This window comes from Festucalex cinctus, chromosome 17 (assembly GCF_051991245.1).
Source record: "Festucalex cinctus isolate MCC-2025b chromosome 17, RoL_Fcin_1.0, whole genome shotgun sequence".
Lineage (NCBI taxonomy): Eukaryota > Metazoa > Chordata > Actinopteri > Syngnathiformes > Syngnathidae > Festucalex > Festucalex cinctus.
The window spans coordinates 6,810,660-6,826,837 of record NC_135427.1 but is presented as its reverse complement, the minus strand read 5'-3'; the positions used below and the strand labels follow the sequence as shown (position 1 = coordinate 6,826,837).

Below are 16,178 nucleotides of genomic sequence, written 5' to 3'. Positions count from 1 at the left end.
ATACTATTTATAGTCGCGTTGGGGTGGGGGGGGTGGTCGGGGGCGCGAGATGTTTTCTTAACTCATTCACTGCCATTGACGGCAAAAGACGTCAAATGATGTAGTTTTTTCTGGGCTGGCAGTGTGCCATTGACGGCAAAAGACGTCAAATGATGTAGTTTTTTCTGGGCTGGCAGTGAATGTGTTAATATTGGGGCATGACAGAAAATAATTAAGAAGCACCTGATATAAGCACCTCAAAGACACTTTCACATAAAGGAAAGAAGAAAAGGGAACTCGTGCGACGGCATCCTGCAGGAAACGATTAACGATCAGTCCGTCACAGCGGCGGTAAAGGAGAAACCTCTTTAGCGGGGGATGTCAGCGGCGCTGACGGCGCCTAGCGAGCATTTGAGAATACGTCCACGAGCGCTATCATTAGAGAGAGGGTCTGATCAGAGGGAAGCATGCTGACAGCACATAAAAAAAACAAAAAAAAAAACAGCCATTTGTCTATCAATTCATTTTTCTATTCACCCCCCCCCCACCTTCCCTTCCTTCAATTTCCTCATACTTCCTCCTCTTCGAACCAGTAGTCAACATCAAACGTCGGAAAGAAAGAGGCGCATCATTAGCGGGCGAAGACGGAGGATGAAATCATTTCGGCGCCCGCCGCGGAGAGGAAATTGCTACGCCTGTCGAGAGGGAAGACGAAGAGAGAGGAAAGGGCGGAGTCAAAACAAGAGGGGGGGGGGGAAAAGGTGCAAAACCGATGCCCACAAACGGAGACGCCGCATCACAAAATCCGATTGGAACGCTTCCGCTCTCAACCAAATCGGTTTTCAACCACAAAATTCGAGAATTTTACGTCTCAGAACTCGTCCAAAAAGTCGGCTCTCGACCAAACTGAAAAAAGAGCCGAGCGTACCTGAACGCATAAAGTGATATTTTGTTCCAGCTGCTCATATGGCCAAAGTGACAAGTTGATCGGAAGCAATTAACTCATTTACTCCCAATAACGTATAATTTTTTTTTTATGTTCTAAGTGTCCCAAAGACGTATTTATACGTTTTTGTTTTTATGCTAGAGCATACAGAAGGCTTTGATGCAGCCTCTCAACTGCAAAGAACGGTTGCAGAAATGGTAGTTATTACACAAACGGCCAGCAGGTGGCAGCAGAGCAAAGGAGATCAACCAGGGCCATCTAGAAAAAAAGCTTAATTACTTCCAATTTTAAATAGATTTGTGAAAACTGATGAAACTTAGCTCTCTTCTAATGCTAATTGCTGCAAAACGGAAACAGATAGAAACATACTTTTTTTTTCCTGATGAAAGAAGAGATTTTAATCTTTCTTTTGGTAGCTTCCATGTTGTTATAGCAATTGAACACAATATTCTGTGGGCCTTGCAAAATCAGTCAAAATCCAGTAAAACAGCCGGGGAGCGAACGGGATTGCGAAATGTGAAAATGGTGGCGAGTGAATGAGTTAAAAAAAATAAATTTAATAAACTATTTTCAAATGGTAAACACTTCGCAAGGACAAGCGTTAATCTTCATCCATCATGTGTGTGCTCAAAATTGTCATTTCATACAATATTTGCTCAGTAAATTTGTCTGGTAAGCAATTAAGCACTGTGACATCCGTTTTTACAACAAGTTCTGAGAAAAGCACCAGCTCGGCTTTGGCATAAATCAACACACCGTCAACAAAACAGCTACAAAAAAAAAATGACGACAATTATGCCGACATTCTGTCAGAATTAATCAAAAGTAATACAAAAAACAAACAAACACTTAGCTCCAAATAATCTCCATTGTGGTTATTTTACATTTCTGTTTACCTATCAGTTTCTGCGGGACAAATACCACCCCCCACAAAAATGCAATTATCCATTATTATGCCCCTCTGTAATCTGCCGAGTTCGTTTTATTTGCCTCTCAAACAGCGGCGGCTTATCTCCCCCTCCCCCCCCCTCCCCCGTATTTACACAGAGCGCCGATTACGTCCAACAACACATCTGCGCCCTACGGCAGTGGCAAACAGTCAAAAAGTTATCGTCACCCCTCCCAAAACGTGCATCAATAAATAAAGAGGCTCGCCGTGAAAAGACGAAGTTGCACACTTGAGCCCTTGAGAAAGAAACGCATCCGAACCGATATGGATTCATGACACCTCTGTTTTGAGATCACAAATATGGGCGGGCAAACCCGCGCGCGTGTGTGTGTGTTTTACCGTCATTGCCCTGGCTCCCGTCTCTCTTCAGCATCTGCACCGCCCCCACATACTTCTTCAACTGGACCTTCAGGACCTCATTCTCCCTGCACAAACAAGACAAACGCACACACACACACACACAGATATCACATAACCAATAACGGCTAATAATAAAAAAAATAAATAAAACAAAAAAAGGTGGTGGGCGCGGTATGGAGGTGATTTGTACGTTTTCCCCTGCCTAATATTCGTACTGGAAATCCATTAGAGACCAGAATGTCGAATGTGGCCCTCAAATGAAAAAGTTTGGACACCCCTGCGTAGGGGTGTGAATTGCCTAGTACCTGACGATTCGATTCGTATCACGATTCACAGGTCACGATTCGATTAGATACCGATTAATCCCGATACGAATTTATAAGTCGATTGTTGCGATTTTTTTTCATTCAAATTTAGAAAATACTATTCAGTAAGGTTGTAGAGTGTAAGATTTATATGAAAATGTATTATTTATTTATCTGAAATTTCAGTCTTATAGAGGTTGTAATCTGTTTCATGTTTGAACAGCATTAAAATAAAATATTAAGGCTTAATGTTCCGTTCATATAACATTCTTCCATGCTCAAGGTGTGAATCCTAACCCGAAGTCAGACGTTTTGTTGAATATTTTTCCATTAAAAATGGAAGTTTAAAAATCGATTGACACACACAAAAAAAAAAAAAAAAAAAAAAAAAGGCAATGATAAGACGTTGAATCGGTAAGACTACCGAATGAACAATTCTGAGCTCTTTAAAAAAAATAAAAATAAATAATTATTATTATTTATTTTTTTTATTGAATCGATTCGAGAATCGCACGATGTAGTATCGCGATATATCGCCGAATCGATTTTTTTTAACACCCCTACCCCTGCGGTACGGTATCTGCATCGGCCGATACGAATCGGTATCGGGGGCCAAAAAAAAACAACCAAAAAATAAAAAAAATTAAAAAACATCGATATCAATGCTGAATTCTTAAGTGCAACTTTATATTCGAGTTCTGTGTCGAGTGAGCAAATGAAAGTCATCGGTTCCAAAAGTGGCGGCGCAGAGGCGGACGTTTGTTTTGGGTCGAGGACGCGGACGCAAAAGTGAGAAAGAAAGAGAGAGAGAGAGGGAGGGAGGGAGTCTCTTCACAAGTTGGAAGAGGCCGAACATGATTGACTTGAGGTTGGAATCGATCAGAGTTGGATGGAGGCTTTATGCCCTTGCCAGTTAAATTTAACCGCCTTTGTCTTGCTCCACTACCCCCCCCCCCTTTTTTCCCCCTAATTCTCCACGGGTGATTTTTGCTGCCCCGCTTATCAGACCTCGTCCCCCCCCCCGCCTACAAAAGGCGCCGCCTGCCACGGAGACCGCCGAGCTCTTTACGTCCACGCCGCCGCCGTTATCAGACCCGCCGGCGGCGCAGGCGTTGTTCCGGCCCGATTAAATTATATTTTGAACGCGCAACCGCTCGGCTCGTCACGAGGAAACGGAGTCGGCCGCTTAAGCAGATGTTGGAATGCGTCTCATTTATTTTCTGAGAATGAGTCTCGAGTCGGATGTGAACGCCAGCGAGGAACAAGACCTTGGTTGCAAAATCCTTCCAGGAACCGATAATTAATGATGATAATTGAGCTCTTTGACTGCCAAAATCGTTGAATAACGATGATTAAAATCACGACGTATGCTGCCATAAACGTGAAATGACGTCATCTACGGGTTTGTTTTGTTTTGTTTTCTTCAATGGACGGAGCAACGTCTAAGTGCAGCGCTGCCTGGTCAATGTGTTGTGGAATCAGCAACAGCACATAACTATGGCCAGCAGATGGCAGCATTGTCTCTTTTCAATGGGCTGCTGGTGTATGGAATTAGTCTTCCCTCGCTATAACGCGGTTCACTTTTCGCGGATTTTTTTTAAGTGCAATTTTGCATATTTTTTTTTAACAGTAATATACCCATTTTATCAAATTTATGAAGGTTTGAACATTGTCAATGTTTGAACAAGAGAGAAATGTGAGAACATGTAAATGCCTCAATGAGAAAAGTGTATAAATTGTGCGGTCGGGGATTTTAGCGCCTTAAAAGATTTATAAGCGTTGTAAAACATAAAGCTAACTACTTCGCGGATTTCATTTATTGCGGGTATTTTTTGGAACCGAACCCCAGCGGAAAACGAGGGAACACTGTACAATGAAATGTGACGGAATCTGATGAATGCTCGTAATCGGCGAAATGGCAGTTTTTTTTGTTTTATTTTGTTTTCATAACGTGTGGCAGTAAAAGAGTTAGGTCTGTTGACCATTGGAAAAATTTGCTGAAGACTTTTGTCATGACTAGAGTCATGCAGAAGGTTTGTTTGGGGTCTAGTCTGGGTTCACGCCTGGGTCAAGTTTGAGTCCATGACCAGTTAACTCATTCACTGCCAATGACGACTATAGACGTCAAAAATCCAAGCAAACAGCCAGTGCGAATTTTGACAAGAAATTTGAATTGAAGTTTTAGTTATTCATTGTTTTCATTCATAGTTAATAATTGTTGTTATGAATAACAACGATGACAACAATTTCATTGCTAAGTGCTACCATCGTGCGTAGAACGGATTCCTGTTACCCTACAACACGGGCGTTGACGTTCTTGTGATCGGTCTTGGTCTTACTGAGACCACAAACTGGGTCTCGGCCTCCAAAAGCCAATTTTAGTCGACTAAAATTGCTCTTTATTTTTGTTGACTAAAGTTGGATTAAAACTAAAATACAATCAGGTGACTGAGTTATGACTAAGGCTTTAATTAAATTTAGTCAGAAGACTTATAACTAAAACTAAATTATTTTTTTTATTAAAATTTTAATTTTAAATTTTTTCTTTTTTTCCAAAATTAAAACTGGCTGTTTGCTTGGATTTTGACGTCTATTGTCGTCATTGGCAGTGAATGAGTTAAGTTGAGGTCAAGTGTCTTGTTTTGTACTGATGCAACCAGAATCAGGTTTCGGCTGGTTTAATGCTATGTGACGTTACGTGGTGTCCATCCATCCATCTTCTACCGAGGTCGAGTTTTAGGAGGGAATCCCAGACTTCCCTCTCCCCAGCCGCTTCAACCAGCAAAACTTTAATACATTATTAATCGACTTATTAGTTCTCAAAATGGCCCTAGCATCCTTCGATTATTCTGTGTGCGGCCCTCAAAGGACAAAAAAAGTTTGGACACCCCTGATAGAAGCTGTCTGAGAAACGCGTGTGTTTCGCCAGATTATTGCTCCCTGTTCCTCTGTGCTTCTCCGCAGCCCAATGGGGGCTTGGCGTCTCGTCATTCTCGATGCATTCTCGTTGTGTCAAGTTATGTGAATAAATAGTTCAAACCTTATTTGCGTCTTTCGCATAATAACTATCAAGGAGGCGGCGTTGAGACCTCGCGCGGCGGATTTCCTATTAAAACGTGACATTTACTTTGACAACATGACAGCCTGCGTCACACATTTAATGGCGCCCCAACACTTTAAAATACTGCGCTGTCGTTTGTTCCCGTCGGTATTTTTTGTCCCGTTTGATCCGATAATCTTTTATTTACAGCAAACGTCCCCTTCCGTGAATAAATGATTATCGAAAGAAACGATACTAAAACGCCGCCGTCTCGCCATGGTTGTATTTTTTTTTTTTTTTGTGTGTGTGTGTTTCGGTGGCCCGATAACGAACTCGTTTTGTTGAATTATTGATCCTTGAAAAAGAGTGAAATGTTTTGTGCTGATGCAACGCTGGCTTGTTGTGCGATTCAAGACACAGCGTGAGCTGAAGTATGCACATAAATTGCAAATGTAGCTGCTCATAGAAAAGTGGCGTTATTGCTACTTTGCTTGACGAGTTAAGACTCGGGCCTAATTGTGATGATCTTTTTTTTTTTTTTTTTTTTTACTCATTTGCTCCCAATAACGTGTAAATACGTTTGTTTTTAATGTTCTAAGTGTCCAAAAGACGTATTTATACGTTTTTTTTTTTTTTTTTTTAAGCTAGAGCATACAGAAGGCTTTGCTGCAGCCTCTGATTGCAGTAATGGCAGTTATTACACAAACGGCCAGCAGATGGCAGCAGAGCAAAGGAGAAAAAAAGCTCAATTACAATTTTAAATAGATTTGTGAAAACTGATGAAGCTTAGCCATATTCTAATGCTAATTGCTGCAAAACGGAAACAGATAGAAACATACTTTTTTTTCCTGATGAAAGAAGACTTTAATCTTTCTTTTGGTAGGTTCCATGCTTTTATAGAAATTGAACACAATATTCTGTGGGCCTTGCAAAATCAGTCAAAAGTTTTAATTGGTAACATTTGGTGAACAGAGTAAGCTAATAAAACAAGACTGAAATGAAATAATATATATATAATATATCATACGTGTCTACTGCACAAAACCTGAAATGATCTTTCTTCGTTCTTCACTGAAAGAACTTTTATTGCATAGCAACAGAGTCTATGTTTGGATTTCCAACTCTTATGCAGCTATGCGGTTATACCAGAATATGTTACGAGAGTATGTGTGACGTTAATTAGTGGAAAGGTGCCATTTTATCCATCGTTAAGTCTTGGCCTCAAGCGGTGTTCTTGCCGACACTCATGCTCAGGCAGCATGGATTGATTCAGACCCGCTTAGCTGGACCAGAACCTGGTAAGAATATCTCCACTGTTGTATAGACTCAATTCATTTTATGAATGCAACATACTGTAGATTTGTACTTGTTTATTTACTTATCATTGGATGGATGGATGGATGTCCGAATCTGTGCAATTTTCATTGACATGGACGAAGATTGCATTGACTGGTGTGTGTTCAAAATTGATTATTTGAACAAAAAACAGGACTCTGCTAAGTTATCACGTTAGGGTTTTGCCTTTGGAGAGTAGTTACAGTCAAAGACGTAACATGAAAACTACGGAGCAAGCAATTATGAAAATCAAAGATGATGGGAAATCAATTTGGGCATTACCATTTGGAATCTCCTAAAAAAAGAATCCATTAGAAGTTAAATTAACTAATTTGCTCCCAAAGACGTATTTATACGTTTTTTTTTTTTGTTTTTTGTTTTTTAATGCTATAGCATACAGAAGGCTTTGATGCAGCCTCTGAACTGAAGAAAACACTTGAAGCAATGATAGTTATTACAAAAACAGCCAGAAGGTGGCAGCAGACTATAAGAGATCAACCAGGGCCATGTTGCGAAAAACTGGTTTTCCCCACTCTTTTAAGACAGATTTGTGACGAAACTTGGCTATATTCTAATGCTAATTGCTGCAAACAGAAACGGATAGAAATAGTTTTTTTTTCCTGATGAAATAAGAGGTGCTAATCTTTTTTTTGGGGGGGGTAGGTTCAGCCCATTGAAAAGAGATACAATGCTGCCATCTGCTGGTCATAGTGAGTGTTTTTGATTCCACAGCACATTGACCAGGCAGTGCTGCACTTAGACGTTGCACTGCCCATTGAAAAAATCCCAAAGGTCTGAAAATGAGACTGTCGAGAAAAATCAAATGAAGACTTTGGAAAGCGTATCCCTTGGCTTGCTGATACGGGATGAGCCACATACTGCGTCCTCATCTGGGGGGGGGAAATAGTTTGACCCAGAAATACAGTAAAAGTCTGAACGTCTCAGTCTCGCAAATACAACAGTTAAGTAAGAGGCGAGATAAAAGAGAATTGGTGTCTGAGAAATCCGATTCATGAACGAGAGGAACGTTTGCATTTGGAAGATACACTAGCAGAATTTTTTATTTTTTATTTTTTGGGACACGAGGGAAGACAAAAACACAAACAGCGTGCACGAGAGTGATAAGAAATTGCAATGTAAAGAGGTTTAAGTTTAAAAAAAAAAAAAAAAGAAGATTAATCAAAAAGGGGAAACATATTTTTAAAGAGCTCCCAAAAAAAAAAATCTTGAATTCAAACTACCTACAGTAATTGCCAAAGTTGAGTCGAACCCCTCGAGCGTTGTTTTTTTTTTTTTTTCTTTTGCATCTTCCCCCAACGCTTCTTTTATTATTTCCATGCTTCTGAGTCATCTTAATGCACAATAAACACAGCAAATTGGCTGTTCTTTGGATATGCCTCTGCTTTTATTTGGAAGTAATAAAAGGCAGGAACAAAAGGCAACTTCACAGATGCATGTCACTGAATAATGCTCCTGAGTGCAATTTACTGCTCATTTCTCTGAAGGAAGAAAAAAAATAAATAAATAAATAGTGCAAGGGTGTACTCGCCTATAGCGGAAACACGATATATATATATATAAAAATTAAAACTGTTTCTGTTTTCCGTTTTGCAGCAATTAGCATTAGAAGAGAGCTAAGTTTCATCAGTTTTCACAAATCTATTCAAAATTCTAAGTAATTGAGCTTTTTTTCCTACATGGCCCTGATTGATCTCCTGTGCTCTGCTGCCACCTGCTGGCCGTTTGTGTAATAACTACCATTTCTGCAACCGTTCTTTGCAGTTGAGAGGCTACATCAAAGTCTTCTGTATGCTCTAGCATAAAAACAAAACAAAAAAAACGTATAAATACGTCTTTGGGACACTGAGAAACGTTACAAAAAAAAACGTATTTACACGTTATTGGGAGAAAATGAGTTAATGAAGACTGTTTTTATTTCCACCAATTGATGATGATGATGATGATGATGTGTGCGGGTTTGAAAGTTGAAGTGTCAGAACAGATCTGAGGGGGTTTCATTTCGAGTTTGGGGTAATTTTTTTTTTTTTTTTTTTTTTTTTTTTTTTTTACAGTAACCAGGTTAGTTTCTCAGGATATTTTTCATAGTTGGCTCTGGAGATGGGCATAATAGATTTTTGACGGCTTAAAAATTCCATTGATCGTGTGACTTTGTGAATCGAGCAAAAAAAAAAAAAAAAAAAAAAAAAAAAAAAAAGGGGGGGGGGGGGGGGGGCACTCTTCCAGTGAACAGATTAATTACACATTAATTTCCCCAGTCATGAGTCAATGAAATTTAGCCAAAAGCCCATCCCTAGCTGCCCACTTTTTAATTAACATCACCGCCACCTTTTTTCCAGCGAAGGAAGCCCGACTGACATATTTTAGGACTGGTTTGGTCTGCTTTCGAGCAGGGGTTCATTTTTTAAATTTTTTTTTTACATTGCTTTCCCATTCCAACGTTCTCGTACTGTATTCTCCATCTTGTTCAAGAAATGTTATTGTCATACCAACCAGTTAGCAATACAGTCACATAACATCTTTAAAAGATGCGACTTTTCAGTGTGAGATTCTGCCCCCCCCCCCCCCCGTCTTCAACATTTAGTGAAAGAGAACCACAAAAGATGGCGGTAAATTATACATGCAGCCGCAACCGCTGCCAGTCGCCTCCTTCCCTGAATGGTCCTGACGGCTTCCAGGCCCTATTCAGCGGCTAGCTGCTCCTTCGGTGGTATTTATAGCCGCTATTGATCGCGACAGATTCAGCTGAGGAGGGAAAAAAAAAAAAAAAAAAAAAAAAAACGGCGCTCGAGATTTCGCCGCTGACGACAGAATCGTATTTGTGCGTCTGCGAGTCCGAGATGCGCATCGCATGTCACCAGTTCACCTGCAGCGAGGAGCGAGAGTGGGGGCGGGGCCAGGGGGCCGTCTCCACCTCGCCTGCTATTTCCGCTCCATTAAGAATGTGAAAATTATGGCGTATTAAAGAGCGGATGTGCCGCCCTCTTAAAAGTGCTGAGCTCGGGTTGGTAGCTCGTTCAAACCTGGAAAGTATGAAGTAACTTTACTATATGAAATTAAATTAGGCTGGATTTACACTGACCTACCTTGTTTGTTTGTTTTTTATCTAGCTTTTATTTAATTTCTTTATTTTTCTTCATTTTAATTAAAAAAAAAAAAAAAAATCAATAATGAACATAATTATATATAAATATCAAGGGTTTAAGTTTAAAAATTGCAACCGCCTGACACAATCACATGATTTAAATAGTTATGTCACGATTAATCACAAATTATATATCTGCTCTATATGTACAATAAAATGTTCAATAAATATAACAAAGTTTTCAGACTCTTCAAACATAAAAGCGGGAAAAATAGAATAAAGTGCAATTGCACCTCCACTACATTAGAGGGCAGTGGCGCTCATTATTGGCAGAGTGTGCGCAGGGAGCACTTTTTTTTCTCTTTTTTTTTAAATATATATCAGTTGTCAGCGCAACATCCAAGTGCAGCGCAGCCTGGTCAATGAGTTGTGAAATCAAAAAAACACCCACTAACTATGGCCAGCAGATGGCAGCATTGTATCTGTTTTTCAATGGGCTGCCGGTGTACAAAATTACTCAACTCAAGTTTCTTAAACCTTGCAGCGATAGCTGCTCGGGCCCTAACTAGAGCTGCGAATTCCAACGAAACATGACGCAATCTGATGAAATTGAACGTTTTCAAGGCTGACGTGATATGCGCCGCATCTCCAGTTGCAACCACGATAAGATTCCCCGAGTCAAGTTTTCTTATTTACTCTCCGAGTCTGAATTATTTGCGCTAGAGCCAAGCGCTATAATCCAAACTGATTCCAAAGCGTCAAGATGGAGCAACTGTACAGCAAACGCTCATATTAAAAGAAAGAAAAAAAAATCTGTTAACCACGTAATGAGGTGTGAATCTTAACAGAGCGGAAGAGGAAAAGTACACGATTCTGTGACCAGGCAACTACGATCTCTGGCTTCCTTTGGTTGACGTAACATGGAGTGTGTGATTCACTCGCTTGAAATCACGGGCACGGTGTTTGAAAAGCAGAGGAAAGGCCTGAAGGTGGTTCACGTGGGTAGACGGTAGTGGAAGGAATGACATTAAAGCTCGTTTTACTTCCACGGGGCACCGACTTGATGACGAGGCGAGAATGTTAATATTATAATGAGAAAACTTGCTTAGTGTTAGTTAGTGTTGCGGTATTTTATTGAATATTTTAATGGGAATAAGGACTGAAAATAATATCGGCGAATGCAGGTGACTGATTTTTAACTTCTTATGATGGACTAAGAAGTAGGGCCCGACCGATTAATCGGCCGCCGATTATAAATCGGCCGATTATTGAGCTTCAAACATCGGCCAAAACAATCGGGCCAAATGGCCGATTATTTCCCCCTTAAAACATTATCGAAGAAAACCGAAGTTTCCGACACTGTGAAAGTGCCCTGAATGCACCATTTTGCTTTCGTAGCATTAGCAACTAGCAAGTGTGTAGCGTACGTCATTCTGGTAAAACTAACCACACCGTAAAGAATTACATCCGCTGTATATTTAAATACAAGACATGCTTTGTTTCTAAAACATCGCTAGCCTAGCATGAACAGGAAGTTAGCAAATGCTAAAAAGGAAGACAGGAAGTTAGCATGACTTCCAGAAAAAAAATGTATTTTTCCTTCAAGTAACGAATATCCACACACATTTTTGTGGGAACACATACTCGCAGATGAGATAACGACTAGAACGACCGACTATAGTTTTTTTTTTTTTTTTTTTTTTTCGTGAACGTTACCTGGCCAGCGCCTGGACCTTCGCCGTGTGTCGCTCTTCCAACTCAGCCAGTCTTTTTTTCAGCAGTTCAATCTCCTGCCTCAGACCCGCTGAATGCTCCATTTCTCCATCCAGCAGACTACGAAGAGACCTGACAAATACACACATATGCATGTCCCACATTATTTTATATATATATATATATATATATATATATATATATCCCTCGTTTATGATGGGTCTAACGTTCCAAAAGTTACCCGCAAAAATGGAAATCCAGGTTAATTAAAAAAATAAAATAAAATAAAAAAAAACATAGAATCAAAATCCCGTTAATTCTACATAATTTTTCATTTATTAAATGTTTTTCCATTTTGGTATAATTTTTTACTTTATTATAAATGCTTTTTCCATTTATCATATATGTTTTTTTTTCCCATTCAACGTGCGCTTTTTTTTAATTTACTTATTATACAGCACAATATTTTTATTTTAATTGATAAATGTTTTTCGTTTTGTATGATTTTTAGTTTATTACAAATGCTTTTTCATTCATCATTTATGTTTTTTCATTGAGTCATTTTTTTCCCCCATTAAAAGTACGTTTTTTTTAAATTTACTCGTTTTATTATACAGCACAGTATATATATTTTTTATTTATAATAATTTTTTTTGGTATGATTTTTTGTTTATTATGAATGCTTTTTCAGTCATTATGTTTTTATCATGTACAGTCATTTTTGTCCATTAAAATTATGTTTTTTTTAATTTACTTATTATACAGCACAGAATTTTTTGTCATTTCTAATAAATATTCTTTCATTTTGGTATGACTTTTAGTTTATGATGAATGCTTTTTCATTCATCATTTTTTTTTTCATTTAGTCATTTTTTCCATTAAAAGAATGTTTTTTTTTTAAATTTCCTTATTATACAGAACAATATAGGGCAATATAGGACAGCTGTTAAATTACTGTAAATCGCAGCCTTGTTAGTAACAAAACAAAATGTAATCAGTTTTTTTTTTGCAAAGTCAGCACCAAAATGCTTCGCGCTCTCGATACAAAGAACATCGTATTATAAAGGCAAAAGGTTATCAGATAACTTTTTGTTCCGCACGAGTATGTGAGCGCCGACGCGCTCGCACGTTTTGGCTTTGCGAGCAGCAGATAATGCGTCCGTTTATGGCAACGTACCCGTTTTGTTCCTCCAGCTCGTCCTTCCTGTTCATCATGGCCACGATGGCCTGTCGCAGCTCCGCTGCAAAACAGACCACAAAAGTTGAGCGGGGGGGGAACCGATTTTTAAGCGCGTCAAATTTCACACTCGTATATTGTGATGTTAATAAAACGAATGAATGTTTATTGTTCGGAAAAGGTGCAAACGTGATTTGGCACTCAAAGCTGACCTGCGAAGTGACGATTTACATTTCCGCCCGTTTTACAGCGGGCGGCATCTCACTTGGTACAGGCAAATCAAATTTTGGTTTCGAACGATTATGTGATATAACCTGGCCCTTTTGATGCTGAAAATGTTGAAAGCATTAACACAATTGGTGCTCATCAAATACGGCGGGCAGAAAATGTTGACAAAATACCTTTTTTTTTTTTTTAATTGTGATTAACTCATTTACTCCCAGTAACGTATAAATACGTTTTTTTTTTAATGTTCAAAGTGTCCCAAAGACGTATTTATACGTTTTTTGGTTGTTTTTTTATGCTAGAGCATACAGAAGGCTTTGATGCAGCCTCTGATTGCAGAAATGGCAGTTATTACACAAACGGCCAGCAGGTGGCAGCAGAGCAAAGGAGATCAACCAGGGCCATCTAGAAAAAAAGCTCAATTACTTACAATTTTAAATAGATTTGTGAAAACTGATGAAATTTAGCTCTTCTAATGCTAATTGCTGCAAAACGGAAACAGATAGAAACATACTTTTTTTTTTTTTTCCTGATGAAAGAAGAGACTAATCTTTCTTTTGATAGGTTCCATGCTTTTATAGCAATTGAACAGAATATTCTGTGAGCCTTGCAAAATCAGTCAAAATCCAGTAAAACAGCCGGGAGAGAACGGGACTGCGAAATGTGAAAATGGCGGCGAGTGAATGAGTTAATCAAAATTCTAAGATGTGATTAAGCTGATTTAAAAAAATTGACAGCTCATGCACGTTAACAAAAAAAAAAAAAAAAAAGTGGAAACATACTATTACAAAATGCAAATGTGGTTGCATTTTTTATTTTTTTTTTAAGTTAATTGATACAGTAATTTTAGAGTACCGGGAAGTAATGCATAGCTTATTTGGAGTTAAAAAATATAAAGTGAACAGGAGTGTGAAACACCGAGACAGGTTCGTGTTGTAATTTTGCGCTACGGGGTGGCATCAGTGTTTCATGTTGGACATGTCGGGAACAGTACATTTTTCTTTTCAAATTCAGAGAAATTTGAAAACTTGTGGACTCTGAGCCATTTAGTTTATCGTAAATTTCACGTTGTATTTCAACCTATTCTACTCGAATCTTTTATGTTTGTGCAATTTTGTGTGTGTTAACCTTTAACACACAAATTGGACTCTGGAAAAGATAAACAATGGTTGCAATCCAATTCTTATTTATGACGGTAGTTTGTCAATTTCAAAAAACGTGTGAAAGCATGACGTCTGAAATCCTCCGCGTTGTTCGAATGGTGCACCAGCCAGATTGCAACTATCTCAGATTCTTCGCAAGATGTCCAGAAATAACCACAAGAAAATAAATGAACTTTTTTTTTTTTTTTTGGTATGCTACAAATGACAAAGAGCACGAGCGCGTCCTCATAACTAATGTCGGGTGTCCGCGTCGCCCCAGATACAAGTAGGTCTCCTTTGCGGCCCCCGGGGCCGAAAGTGGCGGCTTCGGCTTGGGGGAGGCTGACGAGGAGGTGGTGAAGCAAGCGCACATGGAAAGATGAAAGAAAAAGAAAAAAAAGAAAGCGGACGTGGGGAGCGTCTTTTCAGCGAGCCCGAAATAAGAGTGACCTTTCGTACGACCACGCGTTCACAGCGGGTGCCGCAGACGAGCTGTTAAGGGACTTGAGCAGAAACCAGACAACCCTCGGTCCTCACAGGGGGGGGGGACTTTAAAAATGACATTGCCAGGAAGTGCGTTTGCCATGGACAGGAAATCAACACTTCCGCTTGGTCATATATTTAAAAACGCAGTATGCAGCCACTCAGATTTTCATTCACACCCTCGGAAAACGATCCTAGCATGCATGTTTTAGCAATATGTGACGAGGAAGCTGGAGAAAAAAAAAACAAAAAAAACTTCGAACTGGTTCGATATGGCGTGGAGATTTACAAAACCAGGTTAGAAAATAGGGATGTAACGATAACGCCGATATCGTGATATTAAAACCGCCATGTCACGATATTAAAAGCAGCAAATCTGTTTAAAAAGTCCGGTTGGTATCCATTTGTGCAGTTGTAGCACCCTCTGGTGGCTAGTTTTTTTTGTTTTTTTTTTGCAGTGCAGTTTAATTTTCACAAGGCATGTTTTGGCCCTTCTATGTTTAAGTCCACCATAATGGTCAGATAAAGGGGAACATAATATACTTTTGAGTCAATATGTGGAGAATTCAATTTATTGTATGTATTAATTTCTTATTTAATTTAATTCATTTTTATTGATTTATTAAGTTATTCATTAATTTATTAATTGTGTTAATAAAAAATTTTATCAATTTATTGTAATGCTTGTACTAGTGCCTCAATATATAGTATTTATATTTTTTTCATAATTTAATAATATAATTAATTATTAATTTAATATATATATTTAATATAATTAATATATTGTAATTATAATAAATTATTATAATGTATATTTTTTTATATATATAATATTTTTCATTGCTTGCTTTTTAATTGCTGTAATGTACAAAAACAATACTGTGTGAGTTTTTTTGTATGAGTTTTTTTTTTTTTTACACAATATTGAGACCTCCTTTTTGTATCGACAACCTCCCCACAATATGGTGATAGTTATCGTATCGTAACCTTCACATCGTGATAATACCGTACGGTGATGTTTGGATATCGTTACACCCCTACTTGGTAAATATATTTTCCTCCGTGCGGCCCCCTGAGCTAACACGAGTTTGACATCCCTGCTTTGAGGAGTACGAGGTGAGTCGAAAAAGGAAAAAATGCATCAATTGTGCCTTTATTTCATTTTTGTCAACAGAGACAACTCGGTGACTTGTGCGTGAATAGAAATCAGGCACTCTGACAACCAAAAACCAAGTTGTTTCGATGTAGAACAATTCTTCTTACTTCGCTGTGTGCGCCTTTTGGCCTTTTTGGAAGTGGTGACTTCAGAACTTTGACAAATTTGCCAATCCACTGGGCAGCTAAAAGAGAACGGACCACACACGGCTGGCTCATCAAGTGACTGGGACCATTTTTATTTTTTTTCCCCCTCTGCGCTGCGC

The 16,178-nt window shown here is 38.8% G+C and overlaps 2 protein-coding genes across 4 annotated transcripts in view; both read right to left on the bottom strand.

Moving 5' to 3' along the window:
• snx29 (sorting nexin 29) overlaps positions 1-16,178 on the bottom strand; it is a 187,499-nt gene that overhangs the window by 158,393 nt on the left and 12,928 nt on the right. For all 3 annotated transcript variants that reach the window (XR_013279503.1, XM_077503066.1, XM_077503068.1), the window contains 3 exons: positions 12,908-12,971; positions 11,734-11,862; positions 2,214-2,299 (listed from right to left, as the gene is read on the bottom strand). Coding sequence is in view for 2 of the 3 variants with exons in the window: in XM_077503066.1 (XP_077359192.1) it covers positions 2,214-2,299; positions 11,734-11,862; positions 12,908-12,971 (279 nt within the window). In the remaining variant the exon portion in view is untranslated. The remainder of the gene's footprint in view (positions 1-2,213; positions 2,300-11,733; positions 11,863-12,907; positions 12,972-16,178) is intronic.
• The window catches only part of ercc4 (excision repair cross-complementation group 4), a 221,266-nt gene that overhangs the window by 192,174 nt on the left and 12,914 nt on the right, over positions 1-16,178 (bottom strand). The gene's annotated exons all lie outside the window — the stretch shown is intronic.